General features: G+C 41.1%; 1 protein-coding gene and 1 long non-coding RNA gene across 8 annotated transcripts in view; one reads left to right on the forward strand and one right to left on the reverse strand.

The window, feature by feature from the left end:
* Window positions 1-17: 17 nt before the first annotated feature.
* Window positions 18-27,231, forward strand: LOC112661670 (uncharacterized). Of its 4 annotated transcripts, none has more exons than XR_003137886.3 (5): window positions 18-118; window positions 226-296; window positions 14,467-14,711; window positions 15,334-15,477; window positions 16,930-20,369. It is a non-coding gene; the product is annotated as an uncharacterized LOC112661670 (long non-coding RNA). The 4 variants fall into 4 exon arrangements; XR_003137883.3 differs by having other exon boundaries at window positions 20-110; XR_003137885.3 differs by lacking the exons at window positions 18-118; window positions 16,930-20,369 and adding an exon at window positions 25,640-27,231 and having other exon boundaries at window positions 125-296.
* The window catches only part of HRH1 (histamine receptor H1), a 75,187-nt gene continuing 53,994 nt past the window's right edge, over window positions 6,045-27,237 (reverse strand). For all 4 annotated transcript variants that reach the window (XM_025449749.3, XM_025449742.3, XM_035702663.2 and 1 more), the window contains one exon: window positions 6,045-9,009. In XM_025449749.3, coding sequence (XP_025305534.1) covers window positions 7,511-8,974 — 1,464 coding nt within the window. In that variant the 5' untranslated portion in view covers window positions 8,975-9,009 and the 3' untranslated portion in view covers window positions 6,045-7,510. The remainder of the gene's footprint in view (window positions 9,010-27,237) is intronic.

Genomic DNA, 27,237 nt, shown 5'->3' on the forward strand with positions numbered 1-27,237 from the left:
CCAGTGGTGCGCGTGCGCACACGGAGGCGGGGACCCGACCTGGTAAACGAGCCCCTACACCCGGCTGAGTGGGAGGAGCTTGAGTTGCACGGAAGGCGGAGCGTCAGGAGGTCAGGAGGTCAGGAGGTGGGCGAGGGGCTCCAGGGAGAGCTGAGCTAGGTGTGATGAGCCGGTTTATCAGCGGTGGGAATGTGTAGAGGAATTAGGATCATTTCCATTTTCCAGGACAGACAGCATCGGACATATCCCAGGCGTCATTAAGGAGGAGGTGTGGAGACAGACGAGAATTTTAATAGGTAAAAGCTCATGAAGATTGTCAGTGATTAACCTGTTCTCTTTTTTTTTTTTTTTTTAAGATTTATTTATGTATTTATTCATGAGAGACACAGTGAGAGGCAGAGACACGGGCAGAGGGAGAAGCAAGCTCCCTTGGGGAACCAGATGCAAAATTCGATCCCAGGACCCTGGGATCACGACCTCGGCAGAAGGCAGAGGCTCAACCACTGAGCCATCCAGGTGCCCCTTAACCTCTTCTTTCTAAACTAGGCAATATTCCCATAGCTCCCTGCTGTCGATGGGATAAAGTTACTCATTCCAAATTATTTATCACGCATATACCATATGCCAAGCATTGGTCAGGTATTGAAGACACAATAGTGAGTATAAACTTAATGTGACATATAAGGCCATTCATTCATAAGGAATGAAAGTGACTCTGATGTAGCTCAATAGACTCCTAACAAGAGCAATGACTACTATTATCTCCCATGTTTTCAGGATTTCACATTTTCTAATCACCACAAATTTCCTGAAACATAGGTGTCATATTGTCCCCATTTTACACATAAAGGAACAGAGACTAGGAAAAGTTAAGTGGCTTGTTGAAGGTTACAGAGCTTTGGGGATAGGATTCTAATGGAAGCCTGTTTGACTCTGTCAAATAAGAAAACAAATCCAGACTTAGTAAGGAGATACTTTATTTGAAAGGATTATTGCAAGGGGAAGGATAAGGGGAGGGAAGGGCCTCTTGTAATAGGGAGACCCCTCTGACTAAAAGATCTTCAAGTGTCTGAAGGGTTAGGCAAAAAGAATTTTTCCTTAATAGGGAAGAGTGAAAAAGGGTAGAAAAAGCTGGGTATGAGAGAGTAGGAGGAAAGGGTGGCTTGGTTGGATAGTAGTAGATCAGAGAATGTTTTACCTTAAGGTCAGTCTATTTTCTGGAGGGGTTGTGACTCAGGTGGAGAGTATGTCAAAAATAAGGAGCCTGGAAGGTATGGGCAAAGCTTAACTAAAGTTGGTTAACAACGCATTTTGTTTCGATTGATCAGCAGATACAAGTAGTTCAGCTAAACATTTATAAGGCAAAGAATACCAATTCAGAAGGACTGTCTTGCTTTGTCACAAGGAAGGTATCCACGAGTCTTAGTTTAAGTCATACAGGAATGGATATTTATTTGCAGTAAACCCTTTCTAGAGCACAAAAGAGTAGAGAAAGCGTGTTGAAAAAGGATTTTTTTGTTTTTTTTAAAGAGCACAGGGACCAGGTAAAATTCACTATTATAAATTCTTTCCTTATTGCAGGCTCCTCTCCTGCCATGGCCCCCTCAGACTGCATACTTGGGTCACACCAAACTAATTCTGATATTTTAAGCATATTCTATAAATCTCCCCCCCCCATCAATACCCTCACACTTCCTTTGCTTGTGTAATTCTTTCTCTGTCTTCAAAAGTTGATGCACCAAAAAGATTACCTAGGAATAAATGTAACCAATGAGGTGAAAGACCTATATTTTGAAAACTCTAAGACATTGATGAAAAATGGAAGATGACACAAATGGAAAGATGTTCCATGGTCATGGATTGGAAGAATTAATACTGTTAAAATGTCCATACTTCCCAGAGCAATCTACAGATTCAATGCAATTTTAATTGACATATCAATAGCATTTTTCTTAGAACTAGAAAAAATGCTTCTAAAATTTGTATGGAACCACAAAAGACTCCAAATAGCCAAAGTGGATTTTGAAAAAGAAGAGCAAAGCTGGAAGTATCATAATCTCAGACTTCAAGATATATTACAAAGCTGTAATAATAAAAACAGTATGGGACTGGCACACACACAAAAAATACATAGATCAATGGAACAGGATAGAGAGCCCAAAAATAAACTCATGTTTATATGGTCAATTAATCTATGGCAAAGGAAGCAAGAATATACCATGGGGATAATACAGTCTCTTCAATAAATGCTGCTGGGGAAACTGGACAGCTACATGCAAAAGAATTAAACTGGAGCACTTTCTTACACCAAACACAAAAATAAACCCAAATTGAATTAAAAACCTAAATATGAGACCTGAAACCATAAAATTCTTAAAACATAGGCAGTAATATCTTGGACATTGGCCTTAGCAATGAATTTAAGGAAATGTCTCCTCAGGTAAGGGAAACAAAAGCAAAAATAAACTATTATTACACCAAAATAAAAAACTTTTGGGACACCTGAGTGGCTCGGCGGTTGAACGTCTGCCTATGGCTCAGGGCATGATCCCAGAGTCCTGGGATCAAGTCCCATATCGGGCTCTCTGCATGGAGCCTGCTTCTCCCTCTACCTGTGTCTCTGCCTCTCTCTCTCTCTCTCTGTCTCTCATAAATAAATAAATAAAATCTTAAAAAAGTTTTTGCCCAGCAAAGTAAACCACCAACAAAACAAAAGGCAACCTAGTGAATGGAAGAAGTCATTTGCAAATCATATATCTGATAAGGAGTTAATATACAAAACAGATAAAGAACTTACACAATTCAACACACACACACACACATGCATGCATGCACAAATAATAATAATCCAATTAAAAATGGGCAGAGAACCTGAATAGACATTTCTCCAAAGACATACAGAAGGCCAACAGATGCATGGAAACATGCTCAACATCAACTAATCATGAGGGAAATGCAGGGCACCTGGGTGGTTCAGTGGTTGAGCATCTGCCTTTGGCTCAGGTCCTGATCCCAGGGTCCTGGGATCAAGTCCCACATCAGTGTTCCCCACAGGGATCCTGCTTCTCCCTCTGCCAGTGTCTCTGCCTCTCTCTCTGTCTCTCATGCACAAATAAAATCTTTAAAAAAAAAGAGAGAGAGAGAGAGAGGGAAATGCAAATCAAAACCATGGTGAGATATCCTCTCACACCAATCAGAATGCCTAGTATCAAGAAAACAACAACAACAACAAAAAAACAAATAACAAGTGTTGGTGAAGACCTGGAGAAAAGGGAACACTTGTGCACCATTGGTGGGAATATAAATTGGTGCAACCACTGTGGAGAACAGTATGGCAGTTCCTCAAAAAATTAAAAATAAAAATAAATTTAATCCAGTAATTCCACCATTGGACATTTACTCAAAGAAAACAAAAACACTAATTTGAAAAAATGTATATACCCCTATGTTTATTGCAACATTATTAACAATAGCCAATATATAAAAGCAGCCAAAATGTCCACTGATAGATGAAAGAATAAGGAAGATATAATACATACACACACACTCACACACACACTGGAAGATTACTCAGCTGTAAAAAAAAAAAAAGGAAATCTTGCTATTTGCAACAACATGAAAAGACCTAGGAAAAACCTATTTTGCTAAGTAAAATAAGTCAGAGAAAGACAAATACTATATTATTTCACTTATATATGTATTCTAAAAAACAAACCAAATAAGCAAACAAAACAGAAACAGATTCATAAATACAGAGACAAACTGGTGGTTGCCAGAAGGAGGAGGGTGGGGTGTGGACAAAATAGGTGAAAGGGATTAAGAAGTACAAAATTCCAATTGCAAAATAAGTAAATCATGGAAATGAAAAGTACAGCATAGAGAATATAGTCATTAATGTTATAATCACGTTGTATGGTGACTACATTTACTGTGTGAGCATTCAGTAATCATCCAGATGATCCAGTTCAATCAGAACTGTCAAATAACATATGGTACACTTGAAACTAATATAACATCGTATGTCAGCTATACTTCAATGATAATGATGATGATCATAAACCCAGTTGAAATGTGGGTAAATCTTTGACAAATGGACAAAAAAATTACATATAATTCCATTTATGCAAGGTTCTACAATCAGCACAACTAATCCATAGTGATTAGAAGTCAGATCAGTAGTTGTCTGGGGCACAGAGGGACATGAAGAATTTTTTGGGATGATGGAAATGTTCTGTATCTTGATTGAGATGGGGATGACATGGGTCTGTACATCTGTCAAAACTCATTGACCTCTACATTTTAAATGGGTGCATTTTAATTTTAATTTTGGTGCAATGCAACAAAATTGACTTTCAAAAACCCCAGTAGGATGACACCCACCCATATTTAGGCTTCACTCAATAGAGTGAAGGCATATATGAGCATAGGTTGATGTTTGTACTTTATAAGCTTGTTCCCTCTGCTGGACTTCAAGATACTTACAGTGAACACCTTTTTGGAGTTTCTGCCCAGCTCACAATGATTCCACCTCTCTGGGAACTGTTGGTCTTCCAATCATGTTTGTACTACGTGTGCCATCTGCCCCCACCCCACCCCACCCCAACCTGTTCAGAGTAAATTGCAGTAGAGGTAGACACAGGATGATTCTTCACTCTAAGCTTTGGACTTTTGAACTGATGTTCATGCCTTGGGGCACCAAGATGATGGAGCATCATGAAAGATGCAAGACCAGGACCCTTAAAAAGGCAGAGAATATTCTCAGACACAGCAAGGCAATGAGGCCCATGACACTTATTCAAGGAAACAGTGATTCAGATCTATCCACCTTCATCATTTGACTTGCAGCTCAGTTGAGGAGAGCACCTGCTCCCCACAATGGGAACCATATGCTGCGTAGCCTAGGCTTTGAAAGCTCAAGAAACTGTGGAATGACATATTGGCAAATTGGATCTTAACAGCATTATTTCTCTACAGAACTTAGAATGCATCTCAGCCAAAGAGCCTCAACATCCTTTTTACCCTGTGTTAGGACTTAAGTCTACCTTTGGAAGGCCCATTTTCAAAAGAGACATCAGCAATTGTCTGCCAGCCAAGTTGCCAAATGACCAATCTATCAAACGGCCAATCTGAAGACTAATGGATTTTCTGAATGAACACTTTATTAACATTACCAACTTCTAAGATCTATAGCAATTTCTATTATATGGAGTAGTTTCACAAGCTTTTAAAGATTTATGTGATGCAGTTGTTGACTGGTTTTCATGTGGTCTTTAGAGAATCGTTTGAAGGAATTTCTATTTATCAAGAGCTAAGGATGGTTTATTCTTCTTTTGAATATATTTAACTTCTGAATACATTGATGCAGAATATGTTCTTGAATGTAGATTTTTCTTGTGTGTATTAGTATTATGCCACTCGGTTTATGCTCTTTCTGTCTGCCACTTTCTACTTCTCTTTTTCTGTCTGCCTTCCCATTCCTCAATTTCTCTCTGTGCCTCAATATGCCTAGTTGTAAAAACACAGAAATTTCCCTCATGAGATTGGCATATAGGTTAAATTAGATCATGGTGGCAAAGCATGGGGCCTCGCACATAGTAAGATCAGTATTTTTAAAACTACATATGAAAAAAATACATATGAGTCCCCACTGTGTACCAGACACTCTGCACACACCATAAATATTGTATTCAATAATGCATGGGTCTTGTTTTCCTATGCTCTGACCATTTATAATTACTGTTTCTTGTTCTTGTCAGGCTCAAATTCCTAAGTCTCTTCAGCCCAAAGTGAGAGCTCATAAACACTTCTCTTCACTAGTTGCCTCTACCATACATCAACATAAATAATGGGCACTTGAGAAACCTTTTTTGACCTGGGAGCAGACTGGCTGCAGCTTTTAAAACCAGGATAAAGGTCTCTTTGGCTCTCCTAAGTTTGGAGCAAGCAGAGCTTTGGGAGATGTCAAGCAGAGTGAAGCTTGTTATAAAAAGTAAGTTCTTTTCTAAAGACATTTACGAATGTGACCAGAAACCAAAGAGAAACGCTGTATTAGATCTCATAATATTTGACAGTACGTTTCAATACATCTTTTCAGTCCAAGAGACTCAGAAAGGCAGAATTAAATAAATCAAAGTCATAACAGTATAGTTTCAAATATATTTTAGGTAGGTAAAAATCTGTCATTGTAACAGATCATGCAAATAGGAACACAAGACACAAAATACCAGCTTGTACACGCACTCCATTTTGCTACATATATGACAGCTTGCCATTAAGTTTTAAAATATAAATCACAACCAGATTGAGATATAAACCCCAAGGAAAACTGTATGTTTCCATGACTTTGCTAGTTTTTACTGAAGAACTGTAACTATAAAAGAACATGATGACTTCTTCAACAAACACAGCAGAACTCACAGATAAAAATGCAACTGTTCCTTCAAAGTATCACCTTCTGCAGCCTCAGGCATATTCTATGTCAGCTGTTCCTTCTCTCAACACATCCTTTTGAGAATTGCCACCACTCTCAGGAATAGTGTGTGTGTGTGCATGCGTGTGTTGTATACTTAACAGGACACATTTTTGCCTTTTGGAGGAAATGTGTTACAACGAGCCGCAGCCCCACTACCCCACTGGATTTTCATTCTAGCTCCCTCACATAACTAGCTATGTCCCTCAATCTGCTCCCCTAGTAATACCGTCCTCCTGCGGTGAGGTGTCATGGAGCTTAAATGAGATAAACATGACCCAGCCTTCAAGAAATATGGCTTTCTTCTCCCCATTCCCATTTTTTGTTTGCTTTTTATTGTGCAACCATTAAAAAGCACCCTTTTTCTCTTTCTTTTGAGGGTAGCTTTTATCACTATTTTGTTAATAGTCAAAAGGAATGTGGGATTGAAAACAATCAAGCTGCATAGTGTCCTACCAACTCTAAGATATGTAGGAATGAGAAACAATAAGGTAGAATTTCCAACGTGGTTCAGACACTGGTTCTGGAGAAAACTGTAGAAGAGCCTCAGAGGACAGGTGTTCTGAGAAGTGACAGTCACGATGGAATAGCTGTCAATGCCTATCAAGGTGACCCCTGGAAAGGGACAGCATCTATCCGCATATGTAAGGTCTCTGCACAGTCCTATAACTCCATTCCAGGAAGGCTTGAGAATTCCATCTAATTCTGCAGTAAAACTCTCTCCATGTGTCCCTTCAGTTTCCAATTAATTCCAGTCTGCAAGCTTGAATTACATTGAGAGTCTGAGGCTCTCACATTTCCTGAGGAGCAGGAGAACTCATCCAGATCCGATTGTCTTGGATACATCCTGCTCTCTCTGTTGACCACTGCCATCTGCTGTTCTGTCAATGGTGCCTAAGAACTTTCTAAGTTACCTAGTCTTTAAGACTATTCTTCTGACTCCAGAAAGCCCAGGTGCCTGGCAACTCACAGGCCTTCATCCTCTGTTTTCTTCGGGACCATCCTAAGTGTCACTTTGGTTGCAACCCCTGGTCGCCTCCCTTAGGAGCGAATGTGCAGAATTTTCTTGAATGTCTTCTTGAAGTTTTCATTGCATAAGGGATAAATGAGGGGGTTCAGCGTGGAGTTGATATAGCCCAGCCAGATGGTGAACATGTGCACACGCTCATTGCAACAGCTCTTGCAGAAAGCAATGACCATGAAGAAGATGAAGTAAGGAATCCAGCAAAGGATGAAGGCCGCCATAATAAAACCCAATTGTTTGGCAGCCTTTCGTTCTCGGTTCATGTGTAACCCAGACACATATTGTCTTGAATGTGAGCGGAGCCTCTTCCAAGTGAACTTGATATAATCCAGGCCTGTGCTAGACTCACTTCTAGGTTTCCCTTTCCCTGATCCTGACTCTGTGGGGGTGTCTGAGTCTGTCCGAGAGAAAGACTGGCTATCACCTAGGATCTGATCCTCTGATGTCTCATTGGCCCCACGCATGTTCAGACCCTGTTCATCCATCTCAAGCATGCTCTGGCTCTGGTTGATAGCTACGTAACTCCTGACACTCCCCTCTGCCTCAGTCTGCACCTGCACAATGTTAAGTGGAAAGCACTGGAGTTTGTCCACCTCTCTGTCCTCCTCTTGACGGAAGACACTTGGGGATTTCATCTCCTCTGAATCTTGGGATGGTGGCTTCAAGACAGGCTCACCACTGGCATCTTTTGACTTCCTTTTCAGAAATTCCCAAGGAGACTCCTTCCCTGGTTTCTTGGCCCCTGCCTTGGGGTTCTCTGGCTTCAGCTTAGGTTCAGAGAAGGAAGGGAGGGATCCATTGATGAGTTCTCGGTGCTGACAGTGCTGCCGTACAGCCTTGTAGATCCTGGCATAGAACCAGAGCATGAGCAAGGTGGGCAGATAGAAGTTGATGATGGCAGTCATGATCTTGAACCAGGTGACATCATAGAAGTCTGTCTCACACTTGTCTTCCCGGTGTCCTGAGGTCTGTGACATAAAGTGATGCCATCCCAGAATGGGAATAATCCACAAGAAGGAGAGAAACCAGGCCCCCAAGATGGTGGCTGATGCTCGGGTCTTGGTACGATACTTCAGGTATCTGAGGGGCTGCCGGACAGAGCGGTAACGATCAATGCACAAGATGAAGACACTGAAAATGGATGCTGTACTGGCCACATAGTCCATAGAAAGCCAAAATAGGCAGAGAGGCTGGCCTAGGGACCACCTGGACATGAGGAGGTAAAGGATGTTCATGGGCATGACAACAGCTCCCACGATCAGGTCTGCCACAGAGAGGCTGACAATGTACAGGTTCCCCACGGTGTGTAGCTTTCGCTCGCTCCGCACAGCATACAGGACCAGCAGGTTGAGTCCCACTGTGACCAAGGAGATGGCACTCAGGAACACCACAAGGGGCATCAGTTTGGGGTTGGCTATGGTGGTCTTGTTCCCCTCACACATCTTGTCTTCGAAGATGCAGGAAGAATTGGGAAGGTTCATTGGCACAAGAGCAGCCTCCAGCTGTGGTTCCCTCCCTGGAAAGAGAGACACAGAGATTAAGATCAGAGCCTTGGAGATCAGTAGAGTCACTTGGTACCATCAAGTTGATCTAATTGGGGTTGCATGCTGTTGGGGGTAATAGATACTGCTGGTTACCTATAATCTAGATCACCTTCTCCCTTAGTCATTCATTTCTTCACTTATTCAATGACTAGTCAGTGAATTCCTGACATTTTTCTGGACATTGAGAATACAGAAGTGAACAAAACAAAAATCTCTGCCCTCATGGAGTTTACATTCTAGTGAGGGAGTTGGGCAAAAGCAAGGCAAAGTTTAAGTCCTATGTTGCATGTGTTCTGGGAAGGTGGGCTGCATTATGGCTGGTCTTAGCTGGACATGGCATTCTAGTTCTTAGCCAGTGGCTGATCTAGGAGTGGCTGATCTAGGCCTCATGACTGTGGCAAAGAAAGTAGATACGGAAGTCTCATGGCAGAGCCAGGGTTCTAGAAAGTTCTTCCTCTCTGACAAATGATCAAAAGCAGGAAAAGTGTTACTTCTCCTTGTCCCCTTCTTCCTGACAGGAGGTGATGCTTGGGGCTATGGCAGTCATCTTGGGGACAGCAGGGAAATGCTAAGAAAACCACTGAAACACCAACTCAGAGTCCTGTTATCACTAAGGTGCTAAACCAACCCTGGAATCTCCTTCCTTAATATTGGTTTTTAGTGGGAAATAATGAAATGTCTTCTTTGCTTAAGTCACTGTTGTGGGAGTGTTCACTTGTAGCTAAAAGCATCTGTAACTGATATGGGGGAGATAACAATGGTACAAAAAGCAGGAAATAAAACTAGCACCTCTTTAGACTAATGGTTCTCAAATGAGAAGAGTTATGTGGTTTAAGAAAGCATATTTTACCTTTTTAAATTTATTTTGCTTTTGTGTTTGAAATTTTTTTCGTTATATAAACCATACAAAGTAATATGTAACAAAACCTTCCTTGCTAATAAGGCTGTACTGAAAACACATTGTATCCTGTTATTGGTGATCCTCAACTGGGGTGAGAGGTAGAAGTAGGTCTTAAAATTTCTGGAAGAGGCTGTGAGATTTTGATATTCATCAAAAAGTGATACAGTTTGAAGAAAACTGAGAAGCCCTGAGTGCAAATCTCTCTCAATAATTTAGCAAAAACAAACTACTTTCACATTAAGACAAACCCAGATAAATTCTTGAGAAAAAAGCTAAATTTGAATGATTTTTTAATGATAAAAAGCAAGGCCCTAATACATTTATTTGTTCCTTGTAAGAGGAACCCTTGAGTTACTCTGCTGGAAAAGCACCACGTGGGTAGCATTGATTTTGCCCCAGCTCTGCCACTGATATTTTGAGTGACCTCTCAGTCTTTATTTCCTCACGGGTCAAACGTGAAAGGTGGCACAGGTGATCTCTCAAGGCTTTTCCAGTTATCCTATTTAGAGTCTGCTTTAGGCATTTTTCCATATTCTCCTCCAGCTCCAAACTGTCCATCAGGGCAACCCTCCAGCTTCTCTGAGTGTGCCTCCTCTGAACAGCATCACCTTCTGCTCTTGTGACCCAGTCCTGCTCTCTGCTCCTGTCACTCTCTGATGTCTGCCTGAGAGCTTTCCCCACTCACCCCCATCCGCCCCAGCCATCAGCTCTGTGAAGATAACAGCTTCCAAATCTACAGCTTCAGCCTCTCTCTTTCTCCACCTCCACATCCCAAACCAGGACCTTGCAGCTTCACCTTCAGCCCTGACCAAGCTCACATCCCTTGGAATAGATTGCAGCCACCTCAAGAAGGAGGAAAGAGGCTAAGGAAGTTCATCTCAATTTTATTTTCGATTTTGGTTGGAAGGAAACAGGAAGCAGTTCCTCCAGACACTCCCATAGCCTTGGTATTCCCAAGGTAGCTCCAACCACTCTCTCTGCTATAGATGTGTCTCGTTTCTCTATTTTCCTTTTTGACTTGAGGAAAATTCTCTTCTCTCATTTCTCTTTTGTCTCATTGCACACAGAGGGGAAATGAGAATTTCTTTTCACCGTGCACATACTATTTGTCATTCAATAATTTGACAGAAAATGATATTTTTATATAAAAAACACTGATTTTTTCCTTTTGGCTAAAAAAAAAGGTTGTTATGATTGAACTGAGATCACTGAACTAAAAATTACCATTGGATATTAAGCGTTTAGGGGTGAGAATCTATTGAGTCTGCACCTTACTTTGAAATGAAAAAAACAAGTTGGATGGATAGTTGATTAGAAGAAGGGATAAAGGAACAGACATATAATAAAACAGAAAGAACAAAATATTAATTTATAACCCAAGTGATAGATATAGAGGTGTTTACCCTACCTAAACATTTGGAGATGTTTCCAAATTTTCTATTTTATCAAACATTTTCATAGTAAAATCTTGGGGAAAATTAATGTAGCATATATATGTTTATCCTCACCTATCACTGTAAGCTTGATTCTTTATCACATGTTCTCCTTTGTAGCTTGGACATGTTATTTTGCATAAACATAAAAGCAAAAGATCAATACATATTTGTTAAGTGGATGAGTAAGTGAGTGAGAGGCAGGGTGCTATGAAGCACCTCAGCTCAGAACTTACTCATTCAACAGGTATTTCCTGGTGAAAGGTTCATTTCAGCTCAGTGATCTGCTCTAGAACAAGAGAATCCACTTTTGTCTTCTGATGCTATGGAATTCAGGATTCCTGGAAAGGCAACTGCAGCAACCACCTGCTGTATGCAGACCAATCTTGGCACCTGGCTCCCCTGAGGAATGCGAGGTGGAGGATGGGGTGTCAGGGAAGGAAGGGGAAGCCCAAGGGATCCCTGAAAAGTGGGTGCCCAAAAAGTCAACAGGAGCAGCCATATCAATATTAACTTCATGTCCAACTCAGGACTGGCTATGTAATTTGTAGGGCCCAGGGCAGAATTAAAAATTAAACAATTATTTAGAATTTCAAGATGAGGACACCTGATGGCTCAGCAGTTGAATATCTGCCTTTGGCTCAGGGTGTGATCCTGCAGTCCCAGGATCGAGTATCACATCGGGCTCCCTGCAGGGAGCCTGCTTCTCCCTCTGCCTACATCTCTGCCTCTCTCTCTGTGTCTCTAATGAGTAAATAAATAAAATCCTTAAAAAATATAAGTTAAAAAAAGAGAATTTCAAGATGGCAACAGCAGAATATGAAACCAAGACAGGAGGCCTCTTGAGCACATAGCCTGTGTGACTGCCAGGGTCACAGGCCCATATGCCATTCCTTGTCTTTGGTGCTCTTACACAATCCCTGAACATGTCCTACCCCATGAGGTAACTAATGTAAGATGATTTCCCCTGCCTCAGGGATCTGCATTTTGAAAAATAGATGGTTGAATGGTTTTCTCTCTATAAGTGCCAAAGGAATATCAAGTTGAGCGTAGGAATTATTTGGGGACATGGATCCTCACTGCACCTCATTCTACACAGGAGGTCATGCTCCCTTTGGGCTGCCCAGACTCTGTTGGGTTCTGAGGTACCCTCTCTGGGATCAAAGCCAAGCCTACAGAGATGATGCAAGCGATAGTGTGCTCTGAGAGAATGGAAGCTAGAAGAGGCACTTTGGACAGGCCAGTTGGAGAAGAATGGTGGGCACCTGTAGACTCTTTATAGCTCTGTGTCCCTAGAGAAGCAAGTGATGGAAGAAGAGAGTTCCCCCCCAGGCTCTGTCACTTGGTGGACTGTGTGGAGCTTGGGTAAACAGCCATGACTCCAATTTCCTCAACTGAAAAGTAGGGAAAACATCATTACCTCCCTCCCTGGGCTGTTGGGAGGGTCAGTTGAGGCAGTGGGGTAGGAAAGCTCTGCTAATCCCCAGGTAATGAGGACTGGGTGACAAGCAGAAATGAACCCCATTCCTCTAAGAGGCTCATGTGCATAAGCAAGCCATCATTTTTGAATTAAGGCAATGGCTCCATTCCAAAACTATTAGCTGCAGCAGGACTTTTTCCAGAGTGATTACAAACAGTCTAATCCAATCAGGTCCATGTGCCAGCAAGTAAACAGAGGTAGTCAGTGTATCTTCCACATCCTGGGAATGCTGACTGGAGCAGCTATGACAGTAAGGAGTCAAGCCCTTTCAGATATCAGTTATTAAATGGCTACCACAAGCCCATAGAGAGGTCTTGTGATGATCCTCAAGATAGAGATGAGGAAATGGTCAGGTCAGGCTCAGAGGGGTGAAGCAACCGATGCAGGGTCACACAGCTAGGGTCACACAGCTAGGAAGAGACTGGTGAAGTCCAGGTTCAAACTTCAGTCTATCTAACTGTTTCTCAGGTTTTGTTCTATTGACATTTTGAGCTGGATATTTCCTTGTTGTGAAGGATTGTCCTGTATTGTTGGATGTTTAGCAGTATCCCTGGCCTCTGCTCACTAGATGCCATAGTATCCTCACCCTCTTCTTGGTCATGACAACCAAAAATATCTCTTTGACATTGTCAGAGATCCACTGGGAGGCAAAATAATCCTTAGTTGAGAACTACTGGTCTAATTGAAGAATAAACACCATGAACTGCCAAAGAATATAGCTTACTGCTCAAGGTAAAAAAGGACTTTCTAAAAATAGATGTTATCTAACAATTCAATGAATTGCCTTGATAGATAATAAGCTCCCCATCATGGGAGGTATGCAAGAAGAGGTGGCCTGGATCTGATTCCAAATTAGAAATACTCCTTCTTTCTCAGGGGCAATTATTTACCTAAACAAAACTTGCAGATGTTGATTTTGGATAAAAGAGACCAATAGGCAGGGATCTCTGTGATAGGAAGGGGAGGCAAGAAGAACTGGTGGGTTTGAAGAGATGCTACACTTTAAAGAAGGCACCCAGTGGCCTCATATTCCCTGCTTTCCATCCTATTTCAGCAATGCTGATCCACAGAAAGCTCGAGCTCACTTGGATGGAGGAATTGGGCAATGGTTAAAAACCCAAGCTTTGCAAACCAGTTAACCTCTGCTTTGATCCTATTTCTGCCCTATTTAGCTGGGCAAGATATTTCACTCTGCCAAGTCTTAGGTTTCCTCACCTCTCAAATGGGGCAGAAGCACCTCATACAGTGCCTGACATATAGGAAGTGGTCAATTAATAGTAGCTGTTTTCTTCCATTTCTGGGTGAATAACACAACGATCCCACAGCTGGCCCAGTCTGGCTCAGGGGAATCATCCCAACTTCCTTGTTTTTCACTGTGGCAGAAACTGCTCATAGTCTTCCAGTATCAGTTCTCCTCTATTTGGGAATAGACTTCTATTTTTTCTGAGTACATGGCTGCCTGGAATAGAGACTACATTTTCCAGGCTCCTTTGTAGCTGGGTATGACCATGTGACTAAGTTCCAATGAAACAGAAATGGAAATGTAGCTTGCAACTTCCAGAAAGCAACCTTAAATGGAGAATGTGTTCTTTTCTTTGGCCTTTCATTCTTCCAGCTGGCTGGAATGGCAATAGGATGAATATGGCTTAAGCAGCCTTCTTGGGACCATGAGGAAGAGCCACATAATGACAACAGTGAAGCAGCAATTTGGACAGAGCTGAGGTCTTTGGTGACTGCAGAGCTTCCAACTCAGTCAGGACTCTCTACCTCTGGGATAACTTAGGTTTTCTATCACACACAGCCAAACCAGATCCCTGACTTCAAGGGGTTTTCCAGTTAACATGAGAAGAAAGACAAAAGGTAAGTGAATAGCATCAAAAAATGAAAACTTCTAGAATGTAACTGGGACAAATATGATGACTGAGGTAAGATCAAAGCAGATGACAGGACAGAGGAGAGAGGAACAGCCTCTCTCAAGGTGGAATATAGATGTCAGGAAGAACACTGGAGAAGGAGTGATGTGTGAGCTGGGCTTCAAAGGATGAGTAGAAGTTCACCAGGAGGAAGGAAAAGGAATTTAAGGATGAAGAAAAGAAAGAATAAAAGTACAGAGCTGAATTCAAGGAATTGGGAGGGAATCGTTGGAACGATGAGCCCAGGAAGGCATCAGGGGACAAGGGATAAGAAAGCTCTTTACACCTCTCTGCTTTTGCTTGTGTTGTTTGTCCCAAAGGGAGCACCATTTGCCTTGAAGCATCTAAGTCCCCACAATGTTTCTAACACTCCCCTTGACATCACCTAGCTTATCATTCTTTCTTTAGCTGATTCTCCCTACCTAAAAAGGGACCACCTCTGGGACATGGAAAGTGTCCACTATTTCTGTTTCTGACATGAGACACGCATGAGCATCAAGGGACACACCCTCCTTCATGACAGAGCCCACACGTTTTCATTCACTGCCATTCTCCCATGCTGGCACCAGGCTGGCACACGAGGGATGCAGAACAGAAGCTTGTTGGATGGGGTCTGAAAAAGCAAGACACGAATGAAGAGCAGCAGGAGATGCATGGAGAAGGATCTAATTGCCTATTTTTCACGAGGATGTCTAAACGAACAAAACTTGGAGGTAAGATTTATGCTATTGATGAATATCAGTAACTTCTTTTTCCTGGAAACTTTATTTTGGAAATTTCTCTCATGGGAATCAAAAACATGAATACAGATTTATGCACAAGGATGCCTCCAGCAACATCATTTATGATAGGCAATAGAAGGAAAGAAATCTAACATCTGGGAACTAAATATATTATGGGATAGCTACAGAATAGAATATCATGCAGTCATTGATAATCACATTTATGCAGGGCCATTAGTAATATCAAAAATGCTTATGATGAAGTTAAATTTACAACGCACATTGTTTCACCAGGATTATGTCAATTCCATTATCAGGTTTACACAAAGGTGAGTCTCTGTTACATTATATTAACAGTGGTTTTCTCTGGGTAGTGAGTGATGTTTATTATCTTTGGCATTTCCCAAGATATCAACACTGAGAGCATCCTAGTTTTATAAAGGGGAAAAATAGGAACAGCATCCATTTTTAAAAATAAAATAAAATAGATTTATTCCATCGGGAAAAAAATTTTTTAAAGAAAGGTCTTCCATATTCTTAGCACATCGTTTATTTTATTTTCTTTTTTTAAAAAGATTTTATTTATTTATTCATGAGAGACACAGAGAGAGAGAGAAGGGCAGAGACACAGGCAGAGGGAGAAGCAGGCTCCATGTAGGGAGCCTGACATGGGACTCGATCCTGAGTCTCCAGGATCAGGCCCTGGGCTGAAGGTGGCGCTAAACCGCTGAGCCACCCGGGGCTGCCCCATTGTTTATTTTCTTTAGTGAAAAGTAAGAATTTGGGATTCCTTTCTTGATACATTCTAAATTGCCTCACCCACCACTCCTCATTCCAAACTGCTCTCCCCTCTGAGAACCATTTGCCTTGGCAGCTTATTTTCATCAAGTCTGAACATTAGTTTCTTTGCTTTAACTCTGAGAGAGAAGTGCCATGCATAAAAGTACCCCAAGTACTACATATTCTAATTGAGTCTTACCAAGGCATAATTTCCATAAAACACCTAGGCTTATCAGTGCCACTGGTCGTAGTACAGAGAGCAGACTGCAAATAGCAAAATCCCATTATGAACCCCGTACTGCAGGAACATGCCTGACTTTGAGTCTAGGGCAGTGGTGGGTTAAGTGTTAGCCTCTGGGTAAGATACAAGAGGTAGATGACCTTGTGGGCAGAGAAAGGTCCTGAAGATTGTTCTGGGGGTGGAGGTACACATTCAAATGTCTACAGAGTCAGGGAGGGGAATTTAATAAAAATAGGGAGTGGTGGGGCCTGGGGCAACCTGTAGAGTATATTCTGTCTAAAGAGGACAGCTCTTGCTCAGACGCCACCAACTACTGCAGGCTCAGATCTGCCTATTTTTAAAATGAAGCATAAAAGCTGAATTTTTACATGAAATCTTTTTGTTTTAAAACATCAATTATTCAATTGTTTTCTTGAACACAGGTCAAGCAAAAACAAAATTTGAGGATCTGACCTGTTGTCCCCAAGCTGGAAATGTCAAGCTAGTTCATAGAGAATCTGGAGTGCTGAATATAAGACAATGACCCTGGAATAGACTCCTCTTGGGGTATTTCCACAGCTCATAAGCTTCCTTCCCTGAGAACCATCATCCAGCTACGGGTGGGCCCTGGCAGCCAAATTTTTACCAAATAAACCTGATCTCTAGTCACGTGATTGGGCTAGAGGATATCATCTGACCCAGAAGGGCTATGTCTAGATTCATCTTTGCATATGGAGAGATTAGTTATTCCAGCACAAGAGTCATGGCATTCATCCCCTTACACCATACACAAAAATTAACTCAAAATTGACAATAGTCCTAAGTGTAACAGCTAAACCTCTTAAACCTATCAGAAGAAATAATAGGAGAAAATCTTTGAGATCTTGAGTCAGACAACGATTTCTCAGATACAACACTAAAGGCATAGCCCATTAAAGGGGAAAATTGCCAAGTTGGATTTTGTCAAAATTTAAAACTCTTGTGTTTCAAATGGCACCACTAAGAAAGTAAGAAGCTACAGAATGGGAGAATATATTTGTACCTCCTGTATATGCTGGATCATATGTCTGATGTATCCAGAATATATAAAGAACTTTTCCAACTCAATAGTAATAAGACAAATAACCCAATTTAAAAATGGGCAAAGGATCTGAATAGATGTTTCATCAAAGAAGGTATAGGAATGACTCAGAACCTCATGAAAAGATGCTCAACAGCATTAGTCATCAGGAAAATGCAAATCAAAACCACAATGAGATACCACTTTGCATCCACTGGATGACTATACTTTTAAAAGACAGACAATAATAAGCATTGATGAGAATGTCAAGAAATTAGGATCTTCATTCACTACTGGTAGAATGTAAAATGACGCAGCCACTGTTGAAAAGTCTGGTAGTTCCTCAGTTAAATACAGTTACCATAATAACCAATGATTCCATACCTAGATATCTACTCAAGAGAACTGAAGATATTTGTCAGCACAAAAATTTGCATGTGAATGTTTCTAGTATTATTAATAATAGCCAGAAAGTGGAAACAACTCTGATATTTATCAACTGGCGAATGGATAATCAAAATATGATATGTCCATGCAATGGAATATTATTTGTCAATAAAAAAAACCCAAAGTGCTGACGCATGCTATTGCATGGAAAAACTAGAAAAACATCATGCAAGTAAAAGAAGCTAGACACAAAAGGCAGCACACTGTATGATTCCACTTACAGGAAAAGTCTAGCATAGGAGACCCAGAGAGACAGAAAGTAGATTAGTGGTTGTCTGAGACTGGGGGGGTGGAAACAGGAAGGAGTCTTCAGGAGTGATGGCAATGTCCTAAAATTGAATTCTGATGATTATACAATTGTGGACATTTACTAACAATAATTTAATTGTATGATTTACTCAGAATGGGTGAATTTCATGGTATATAAATTATACCTCAAAAAAGTTGATTAAAAAAAATTCAGTGGTACAAGCAAGAGGCTGTCTAGATTTCCAGACCTCTGTCTGTTTTAAAAACCTATTTGGGTATACTACTATTACTCCCTAAAATACTTACCAGGCACTAGGATTTTTTAAAGGGAAATAAAGGAGTGTTAGCCAAATAAGGATGAAACTCAGGTTAGATCCTAAAGAGCCACCAGAATTGGGCCACAATTCTGACTCTGAGCTTCCCAGGAGCCAGAGCAAAGAAGAAAAACAGGATCAATTACAAGATTCTATTGTCCTTTGAATGAAAGTAAAATAGTCTCTTAGCAGAAAGACAACTTTAGTTGGAACTAAGTTTAGATAAAATGTATCTTACAGTTTCTTGTAGAGAGGGCACAGAGAGATGTTACACATAACTTCTTAATTCTTAGAAGCCCAAGTGTGGACATGATTTAGCTATATCAACTCTTTCTTCTTGTGCCTCCATGATTTTCTCTCACTTTATAATTTGGACTTGTTTGTCTGCTCTCCCATGCTCCATCCCTAGTATGACAGGCTGGGATTTTGAAATTAGGCCAGGAAGGGGAAGCTGAAGGGTAATTATCCCTTTATTATGGCAAACAAAAGAAATATAAAAAGTCCAGCTCCATCCTCTCTTACCCTCTGACATTGAAAAGCAACGAAGGAGAAGAAAAGTAGTATTTCCAAGGTTTCCTATATACTAGCATTGGGCTAGGATGGTTTCCATGTTGCTTTATTGAATCCTCACAGTGCTGATGACCTTAGGATAAAGGAATCATTTTTTGCTTCCATTTTAATTTAAAAAACAGGCTTCTGGAGTTTATAGGGCTTGGTACCCCACACTAAGATCCAAAGATGACTGAAAAACAAGTCCCTTAATGGCCCAAGTGACACCCACCTGCCCTAACCCACTTACCTTTTCAGTATAGTAAGAGAGAGAGAGCTGTAACATATGCTTAAAATAAAGATTTCATGGCATTAGAACTATGAACATCCGTGCTAACATTAGACAAGGACACTGTACACAACACCAGGCCCAGCCTGCATACACGTATCATTTCAGGACACAATGAATAATGCTTTATTTTTGTTCCAAATCCCCAGAGATTAAGCCTTGAGAAAGGCATTTCAAAGACCAAAGTTATCCAGGCTGTTTTCTTCTTGAGGAAAAAAAAAGAATGATTTATGATATTGAAGTAAATAAAAGAGCTGATAGAAGAAAAAGGAGAGGCAGATGAGATGTTTGCAAGAGAGAGTTCCTAGGTAATTGGGAGTTTCTTTAATGTCTGTCTCTTTCAGTCAAGTGACCCCCTGCCTGACTGCGCAGCTGGGCCGTCCCAGCACCTCACCTGGGGCTCCTCAGTGCCACCTGCTGGCCAAGCACCCTACGGGTGCTGGGGCCAGGCTTGTCTCTAGGCCGAGGTTTGTGCAAAGTGGAGCACAGGTGAGAGTGAATCAGTCTGGCTGCTCATTCCATTCTCATATGCACTCATTTACCCACCCATTCATCCACCCACCCATCCATCCGTCCATTCAACCATCCTCCCTTCCTTCCACCAATCCATCCATTCAAAAACTCCTTATTGAGGCATCGGGCACAGATGTTGTGATAGGCTTTCACAGATACAACCCCAGTGCTCATGGAACTTATGGCCTATTCCAGTGGTTCTCAACCTTGGCTACCTGGAGACCTTTTAAAACATACTGAGACATCTGTTTCAGGGAAGATAGAGTACAGGTATTTTTTCCTATTTTTCTGCTAAACACAATTAAAAAAAACCTTGAACATTATATTTAAAGCTAATATGAGACAAATCTAAAAGATGGAGAGGCAAAGGCAGATCAGCTAGGAATCCCAGGACCCAAAGAATGACACAGTGATGAATTCCCTGGGTTTTTGTTTGGCCATATATATCTGAAACTTTGAGTTATGAAGGTTGGCAGCTCAGAAACACCAATGGTCATAGACCAAAAAAAAAAAAAAAAAAAAAAAAAAAAAAGGAAAGAAAGAAAAAAGAAAAAAAAGAAAAAGCCCCAACAAAAGTCTGTTGTGTCTAGCCAAAGGACCAGGAACAGCCTAGCAAAATAGAAAACTTCTAGACTAAAACTAGTCTACTTTCAGCCTAACTCCACAGAAAATACTAGAGAAAAAAAAAAAAAATACTAGAGCCCTGTTCCCATCCTGGCCAGCAGAGGAGCCAAGTGGAGCCAAGATATCCATCGTTGTCAGGCTACAAGGTGACTGACCCTCCTACTGGGGTGGTGTCCCTACAGTCCCTAATAGGGACTTTCATCCTCATCAGGTGGAGATAAACCTGCACCCTCTTCCCCCTTTACCCTCCCCCACCCGAAGTCAGTGGAGGGCACATGGAGAACAGTAAGGAGAGGCACCTCTACCCCTCCTAGTCAGGGAGTTATTCCTGGAGGCTTGGTAGGGAGCTAGAACTTGTCCTTGCTCATGAGTAATGAAGACCCTCCCTCTTCAGGTGTCAAAGAAGCTGAACAAGGAACCTGGACTTCTACCCCCACCTCCAAGTAATGAGGAAGAGCACCCTCATCCCACCACCTCTTGCTTCCCCTGCCAGAGCAGTGTCTCATGAACACAGATAAAACAGAAGACTTTTATCCAGAGTCTCAAATGCCGACCTAAAACACCCACATTTCAGTTGAAAATAATTTCTCATATGAAAAGCTGGGAAGAATTCATACAGAATTTTTAAAAGCAATCAATAGATACCAATGCCAAGATGACAGGGATGCTAGGATGACCCAAAAAACACTTTAAAGTAACCATCATAAAAATGCTTCAATACGCAAATGGAAACATGCTTGAGACAAATGAAAAAAAAAAAAATAGAAACTCCGGACAAAGAAACAGAAGAAAAAAAAGAAGAACCAAACGGAAATTTTAGAACAAAAAAATTTGATAACTGAAACAAAAACTCAATGGTTGGGATCAACACCAAGAGAGGAAACAATCAGTGAACCAGAAGTGAGGACAACAGAAATTACCCAATCTGAACATCTGAAGGAAGTTCTGGAATGGGAGTGGGGGAAGGACAGAGTCCCAGAGATCTGTGGAGTGATCTATATAACAAAAGACTTAACATCATGTAGGCTTAGTGCTGGAAGTTGACAAGAAAGAGGGTAAGGATGAAGAGGTACTTGAAGAAAACTTCTAAATTTAGTAAGAGACATAAACCTTCATCAAGAAGCTGAGTGAACCTCAAACAGGATGACCTCCTCTCAAAACCCACACCAGGATACGTAATAATTTAAAATTTTTAAAAATTTGGCTTTCCAAAGAAAACAATCTTGAAAGTAGCTAGAGAAAACACCTCACTATAATGAGAAAGACAGTAGATTTCGCATCAGAAAATATAGAGATGAGAAGAAAGTGACACAATTATTTTCAGAGGCCATAGGAAAAGAACTGTCAACCCAGAATCTCATACTTGGTGAAAATATCCTTAGGAAATGAAGGGAAATCAAGACATTCTCAGAAGAAGAATTTGTACAAGGCTTATATGCTGAAAACTACAAAATGCTGATGAAAGAAATAAAATATTTAAATAAATGAGATACACAGTGTTTATGGATTAGAAGATTCAGCATATTAATGTGTCAACTCTTCCTAAACTGATGTATGGATTTAATGCAATCCCTATCCAAATCTCAGCCAAGTGTCTTATAGATATGGATGACACCATTCTAAAATATATATGGAAATACAAAGGAACTAGAATAGCTAAAATGATTTTTGAAAAGAAGAATAAAATGGGAGAAATTAGGCTACTTGATTTCAAGACTTATTATATAGCTACAGTAATCAAGACAGTAGAAGGGTAGACACAGACCAATGGAATGGAATAGAGAATCAAGAAACAGACCTGCACAAATAAGCCCAAGAGACTTTTGACACAGGTGCAAAATCAGTTTAACTGGGGAAAGGGTGTTTTCAAAAGGTGGTGCTAGACAGTTAGACATCGATAGGCAAAAAACTGAACCTCACTCAGAACCTCATACTTCATAAGAAAATTAACTCAAAAATAGTTCACAGACTTAAATGTAAAACAAAGAATGGGCACCTGGGTGACTCAGTCGGTTAGGTGTCTGCCTTCAGCTCAGATCATGATCCCGGGGTCCTGGTATTGATCCTTGCCTTGGCTCCCTGCTCAGTGGGGAGTCTGCTTCTCCCTGTGCCCTTCCCCCCTGCTCAGGATCTCTCTCTGTCTCTCTCCTCTATCTCTCTCTTCCTCAAATAAATAAAAGCTCTTAAAAAATAAAACTATAAAACTTGTAGAAAAACTCCTTAGAGAAAATCTTCAGGGTCCAGGGCTAAACAAAGAGTTCATAGACTTGACACAAAAAGCATGACCCATAAAATGAAAAATTAATTAATTGGATCTCTACATCAGTTACTTACCTACTCCCATTGTAATCTTTGCAATCTTTGCTGGGTCTATGCATATCTTATACCATTATTTCCTTTTTATACATATTATATATATATATGTGTATATATATATATATATATATATATATATAAGACCTACTTTTTTTAAGCTTAAGTTTATTTTACTATCACATATGAAAATCCAGTCACCTATTTTTTTGTCGTCTATAGAAGCTTTCCATAAGAATAAACAGGATGAAAACAAAACAAGATGATTAAATTCTAGCCAGATATTTTGCTTTTCATTAAAAAAACAAACAAAACATGAGTACTTATAATGTGGGTACTAAAGATCTACCAGCGCTAAATTGAGACTCTCTTGCAGGTAACCAAAAGAATCAAAAACCAGTGTGAGTCAATATTAATCAATGTCATGACTGTGTACAATTTATAGTCATATCAGGTACCACCTAAAATGTGATAAGCATTGTTTTAAATCTCATCACAGGATCGTTTTGCTCCCAAATGCCTTTAGTAAAAGTTCAAACTCTTTTGACGACTGGCATGATATTTCCCTCATGTCTGATCCACTATACTCCAGTAAAAATGAAGCCACAGTCCCCAGACACTTCAGGTTCTTTCAGCCTTGGGATCTGCACATGTTATTTCCTCCTCCTGGGAGAGGAGGTTCCTTCAGAGTGGGGGCCTCATTTTTGCATACTATTTTCTCCTTCTGGGCTTATTTGATAGGCTGCCCTGCAACAACCAGGTGAGAAGGATGAGAAGGAGAAAGAGGGGGATGGTTGATAAAGGTTGATAAGATGGAAAGCGGAGTACCTGGGTGGCTCAGTCAGTTGAGCATCCAACTCTTGATTTTGGCTCAGATCATGATCTCAGGGTTGTGGAAAGTCTGCTTCTCTCTCTCTCTCTTTCTCCCTCTCCTTCTGCCACTCTCCCTGCTCATGCATGCTATTTAATATCAATCAATCAATCAACCAATCAATCTTTAAAAAGAATATGGGAAGAAAAGAGGAAGAAGGGAGGAAGGCTAGAAGGAAGGGAGGGAGGGAAAGAAGGAAGGAGGATGATGAACTTCTTTTTTAAAAAAGTTAGTTTGTTTATTTATTTATGTCATCTATATCAATGTGGGGCTCAAACTCATGACCCCAAGATGAAGAGTTGCATGTTCTTCTGACTGAGCCAACCAGGCACCTCTGAATCTCTATTTATCATACAAAACTCATCTTAGAAGTTCCTTCCTCTTTGAAGCTTTCCTATACCCTATTGCCACATCTAAGTCGTTTCTTCCTCTGGGTTCCCACAGTATTTTTTCCATATTTGTATCTTTTTTTAAAGATTTATCTGAGAGGCAGCATGCACACATGTGTGAGTGGGGGTGGTGGGGGACAGGAGGGGCAGAGGAGAGGGAGAGAGAGAATCTTAAGCAGACTCTCCCCTCTCTCCACTGCTGAGCACAGAATCTGATGTGGGGCTTGAAATTATAATGCTGAGATCATGACCTAAGCTAAAACCAAGAGTCAGATCCTCAACTGATGGAGCCATGTAGGCATCCCCCATATCTCTATTAAGGCATTTAATGCTCTGCGTTCTAATGAATGAATGAATGAATGAATGAATGAATGAACACATTAGGGATCTTTCACTTAGACTTTGACCCTTACAAGGGCAGGGACAATATGATAGTGACCTATTATTCTGGTACCTAGTTCAGAGGTTATTAACCATGGCTACACATTAGAATCCCATGAGGAGTTTTTTTTTTAAAAAAAAAAAGCAAATATCCTGCTCCCACCCTCAGACAAGATCCTGATTTTCTTCGTTTGGTGTATCAGGATTTTTGAAAACTTTCCAAACACAGCCAAGACTGTGAACCATTGCTTAACCCAAAGCTAAATGGTAGGAGGAGCTCAATAATGATGAATGAGTGAATGGATGAATTCTTTTAACACATCACTGTCCTGACCCAACATGACCATTTTCAGGGTTTCATGTTATGCTAATTCATTAATATATTCAGGAACTATTAATTAAGCAAGAATGCAGTAGCAGGTGTTATGCTAGGCCACGCTGCTGGAGATGGAAACATGAGCAAGACTCCCACTTCTCCCCCTATTCTAATGTGCCTTTGGGAAAGCTGGGTCTGTGTCCTTGTTTGCCCAAGAACTTTCTGTCCTGCTGGTTAATTGGCCAGTACCAACAGCAACCATCTCTCCATGGACAGACAGCAAATTTTACTTCTAGCTGCTTCCTTTGGCAAATGGAAGGACAGACTCCATAAATTCCCGACAGAAAGTTCCTGGAGGGTATCAGTGAGTCTACACACCAAAAAGTGGTCCAGTCTAGATCTCTCCAAGCACTGCAGAAGTGACAGGTGAGTCTCACAGGTGGCAGAGTCAGTTGAGTCTCACAGGTGAAACCCTACTCTACTTAAATAAACTGCTTTCTGGGTGTATATTTACATAAAGTAAATCTAAGACCTTAGGATATGATTAAGCTCTAAATTGCTTCACACTTAAAGAGAATTTCCTTTCCAATTGCTGTCCTCTCATACTTAGAGCTGCTTTAAGATCTGTACCACAGATTACTGAGAAGCAGAGATAATGACCCTTTGTGTCACTGCTATTCTGGTTCAGACTTTGATAATATCTCTGCTCAACTGTTCAACAGCTTCCGAATTGGTCATCCTGATTCTGATCTGGGTCCCCTCAGCCCATCCCACATGCAGAAGCCAGATAATCTTTCTGAAAACCACATATCCATCCAATCGCCTCTTTTTCCTACAGAAACTCTAATGGCTTGCTATGGCTGTGAGACCACAAAAGAGATACAGAGGATGACCCCGCTGCATAGACAAGGGTAAACCAAATGAAACTGGGCTGTCTTGTGTCCAGTCTAACCATGGTACTACAATCAGAAGAAATTTAAGTCCAACATCCAGGAAGAAAACAGAAAATGACTTAAACCTTTACTGAAGACTCCTAAAGAGGCAATCAATCAATCAATCAATCAATCAATACTAAAGCACCTCTTCCCCCATCTACTACCCTATTGTGTCACTTTCTATGTCAGCTGTTTGCCATTGAATTCCCCTTCTCCCCTCAAAAACTGTAGCTTGCATTGGTCCCCACTTGTGTTCTTTCTCCCATCTACACTCTGATCTTTCTGACCTATTGAGTGGTACCTTACATTTGTTACATAAATCTACTTCATCTTCCCATTGATTTCTCTTATTTTCCCATTACTCCAATCAGCACCACAGAAGCCCAAGAGACAAGCATTCAAAAACAGATTCTACTCGGGAAACCAGGAGAAAGGGCCAGGCAGTGGTTAGTGGCATGTTAGAATCTTTGACCTCACACAAGAGCCTTTTCCATCTGGGTCCAATTTCCCATGTAGCCTCCTCTTGTGGGGCTCCACTTTGCCTCCAAAGGCCTGGCTCTCACAAACCCCTACATTTGCAAACACTGTTCCATCTGGGATCCCTGGTCCTTCTCTCTCAGTCTGAGGAAAGGAACACATTCAATTAATTCTTTACAACGAGCTCTGATGTCACTTCCTTTAAGTCTTTCTCAATTCCATGAGAAGGGTTCATTGGCTTCCTTCTTCAGGGTTTTTCTGAACTTTGTAGAGACCTCTCTTATAACCCCTGTCAAGTTGGGTTGTAATTCCGTAATTACTAAGCAGACTTTTTCATTAGACCGTAGGCGCCAAATTTAAGTCTGAGTCATCTCTGTGTCCTCCCAAGAACCAGGGAGCTGCTCAATAAACAGTTACTGAAAGCTCTAGAAATATGCTCCAGCTATGAGTGCTACAGAAAAGCATTTCCCAGTGTTCTCCCCTCTGCTCACTAGCCTGGGAGTGCATGTCACAGTGGTGCTTGAGAGATCTGCCCTGGCACTCACATGGTTATATCTGGCCAGCTCTCCAAAGGGTAGTCTGTCCCTCCCTCTGACCCCAGCCAGGCCTGGTTCTCACCTAGTCAAAAAATAAAAGGATTTAAAGACAGCCCAGCAATTAGGCATGAGAATGCAATAAAGGTATACAGATTTGAAAGGAAGAAATAAAACTTCTTTCTTTGCAGATGACAGGATCTTGTATCAAGGAAATCCTAAGGGTCCTATAAGAAAATGATGAGAGCTAATAAATGAGTCTGGGGGGCCCAAGTCCTCAGTTGGGATGAGAGGAGCCCTACTGCCACCTGGATCCACCTTCCTGTGGCATTTGCCAGCACACCTTCCTTTCCAGTGCTCTTGGCATCAGCAGACGGAGTGTCCTGTGCAAGCTGCCTGTCTGCCCTTCTGGCACTGTGCCTGGGCAGTGCCTTTGTCTGGAATGCTTCTTTCCCACCATCGCCTTATCTGTAAACTCTGGAAATATGAGC

This window comes from Canis lupus, chromosome 20 (genome assembly GCF_003254725.2).
Source record: "Canis lupus dingo isolate Sandy chromosome 20, ASM325472v2, whole genome shotgun sequence".
Lineage (NCBI taxonomy): Eukaryota > Metazoa > Chordata > Mammalia > Carnivora > Canidae > Canis > Canis lupus.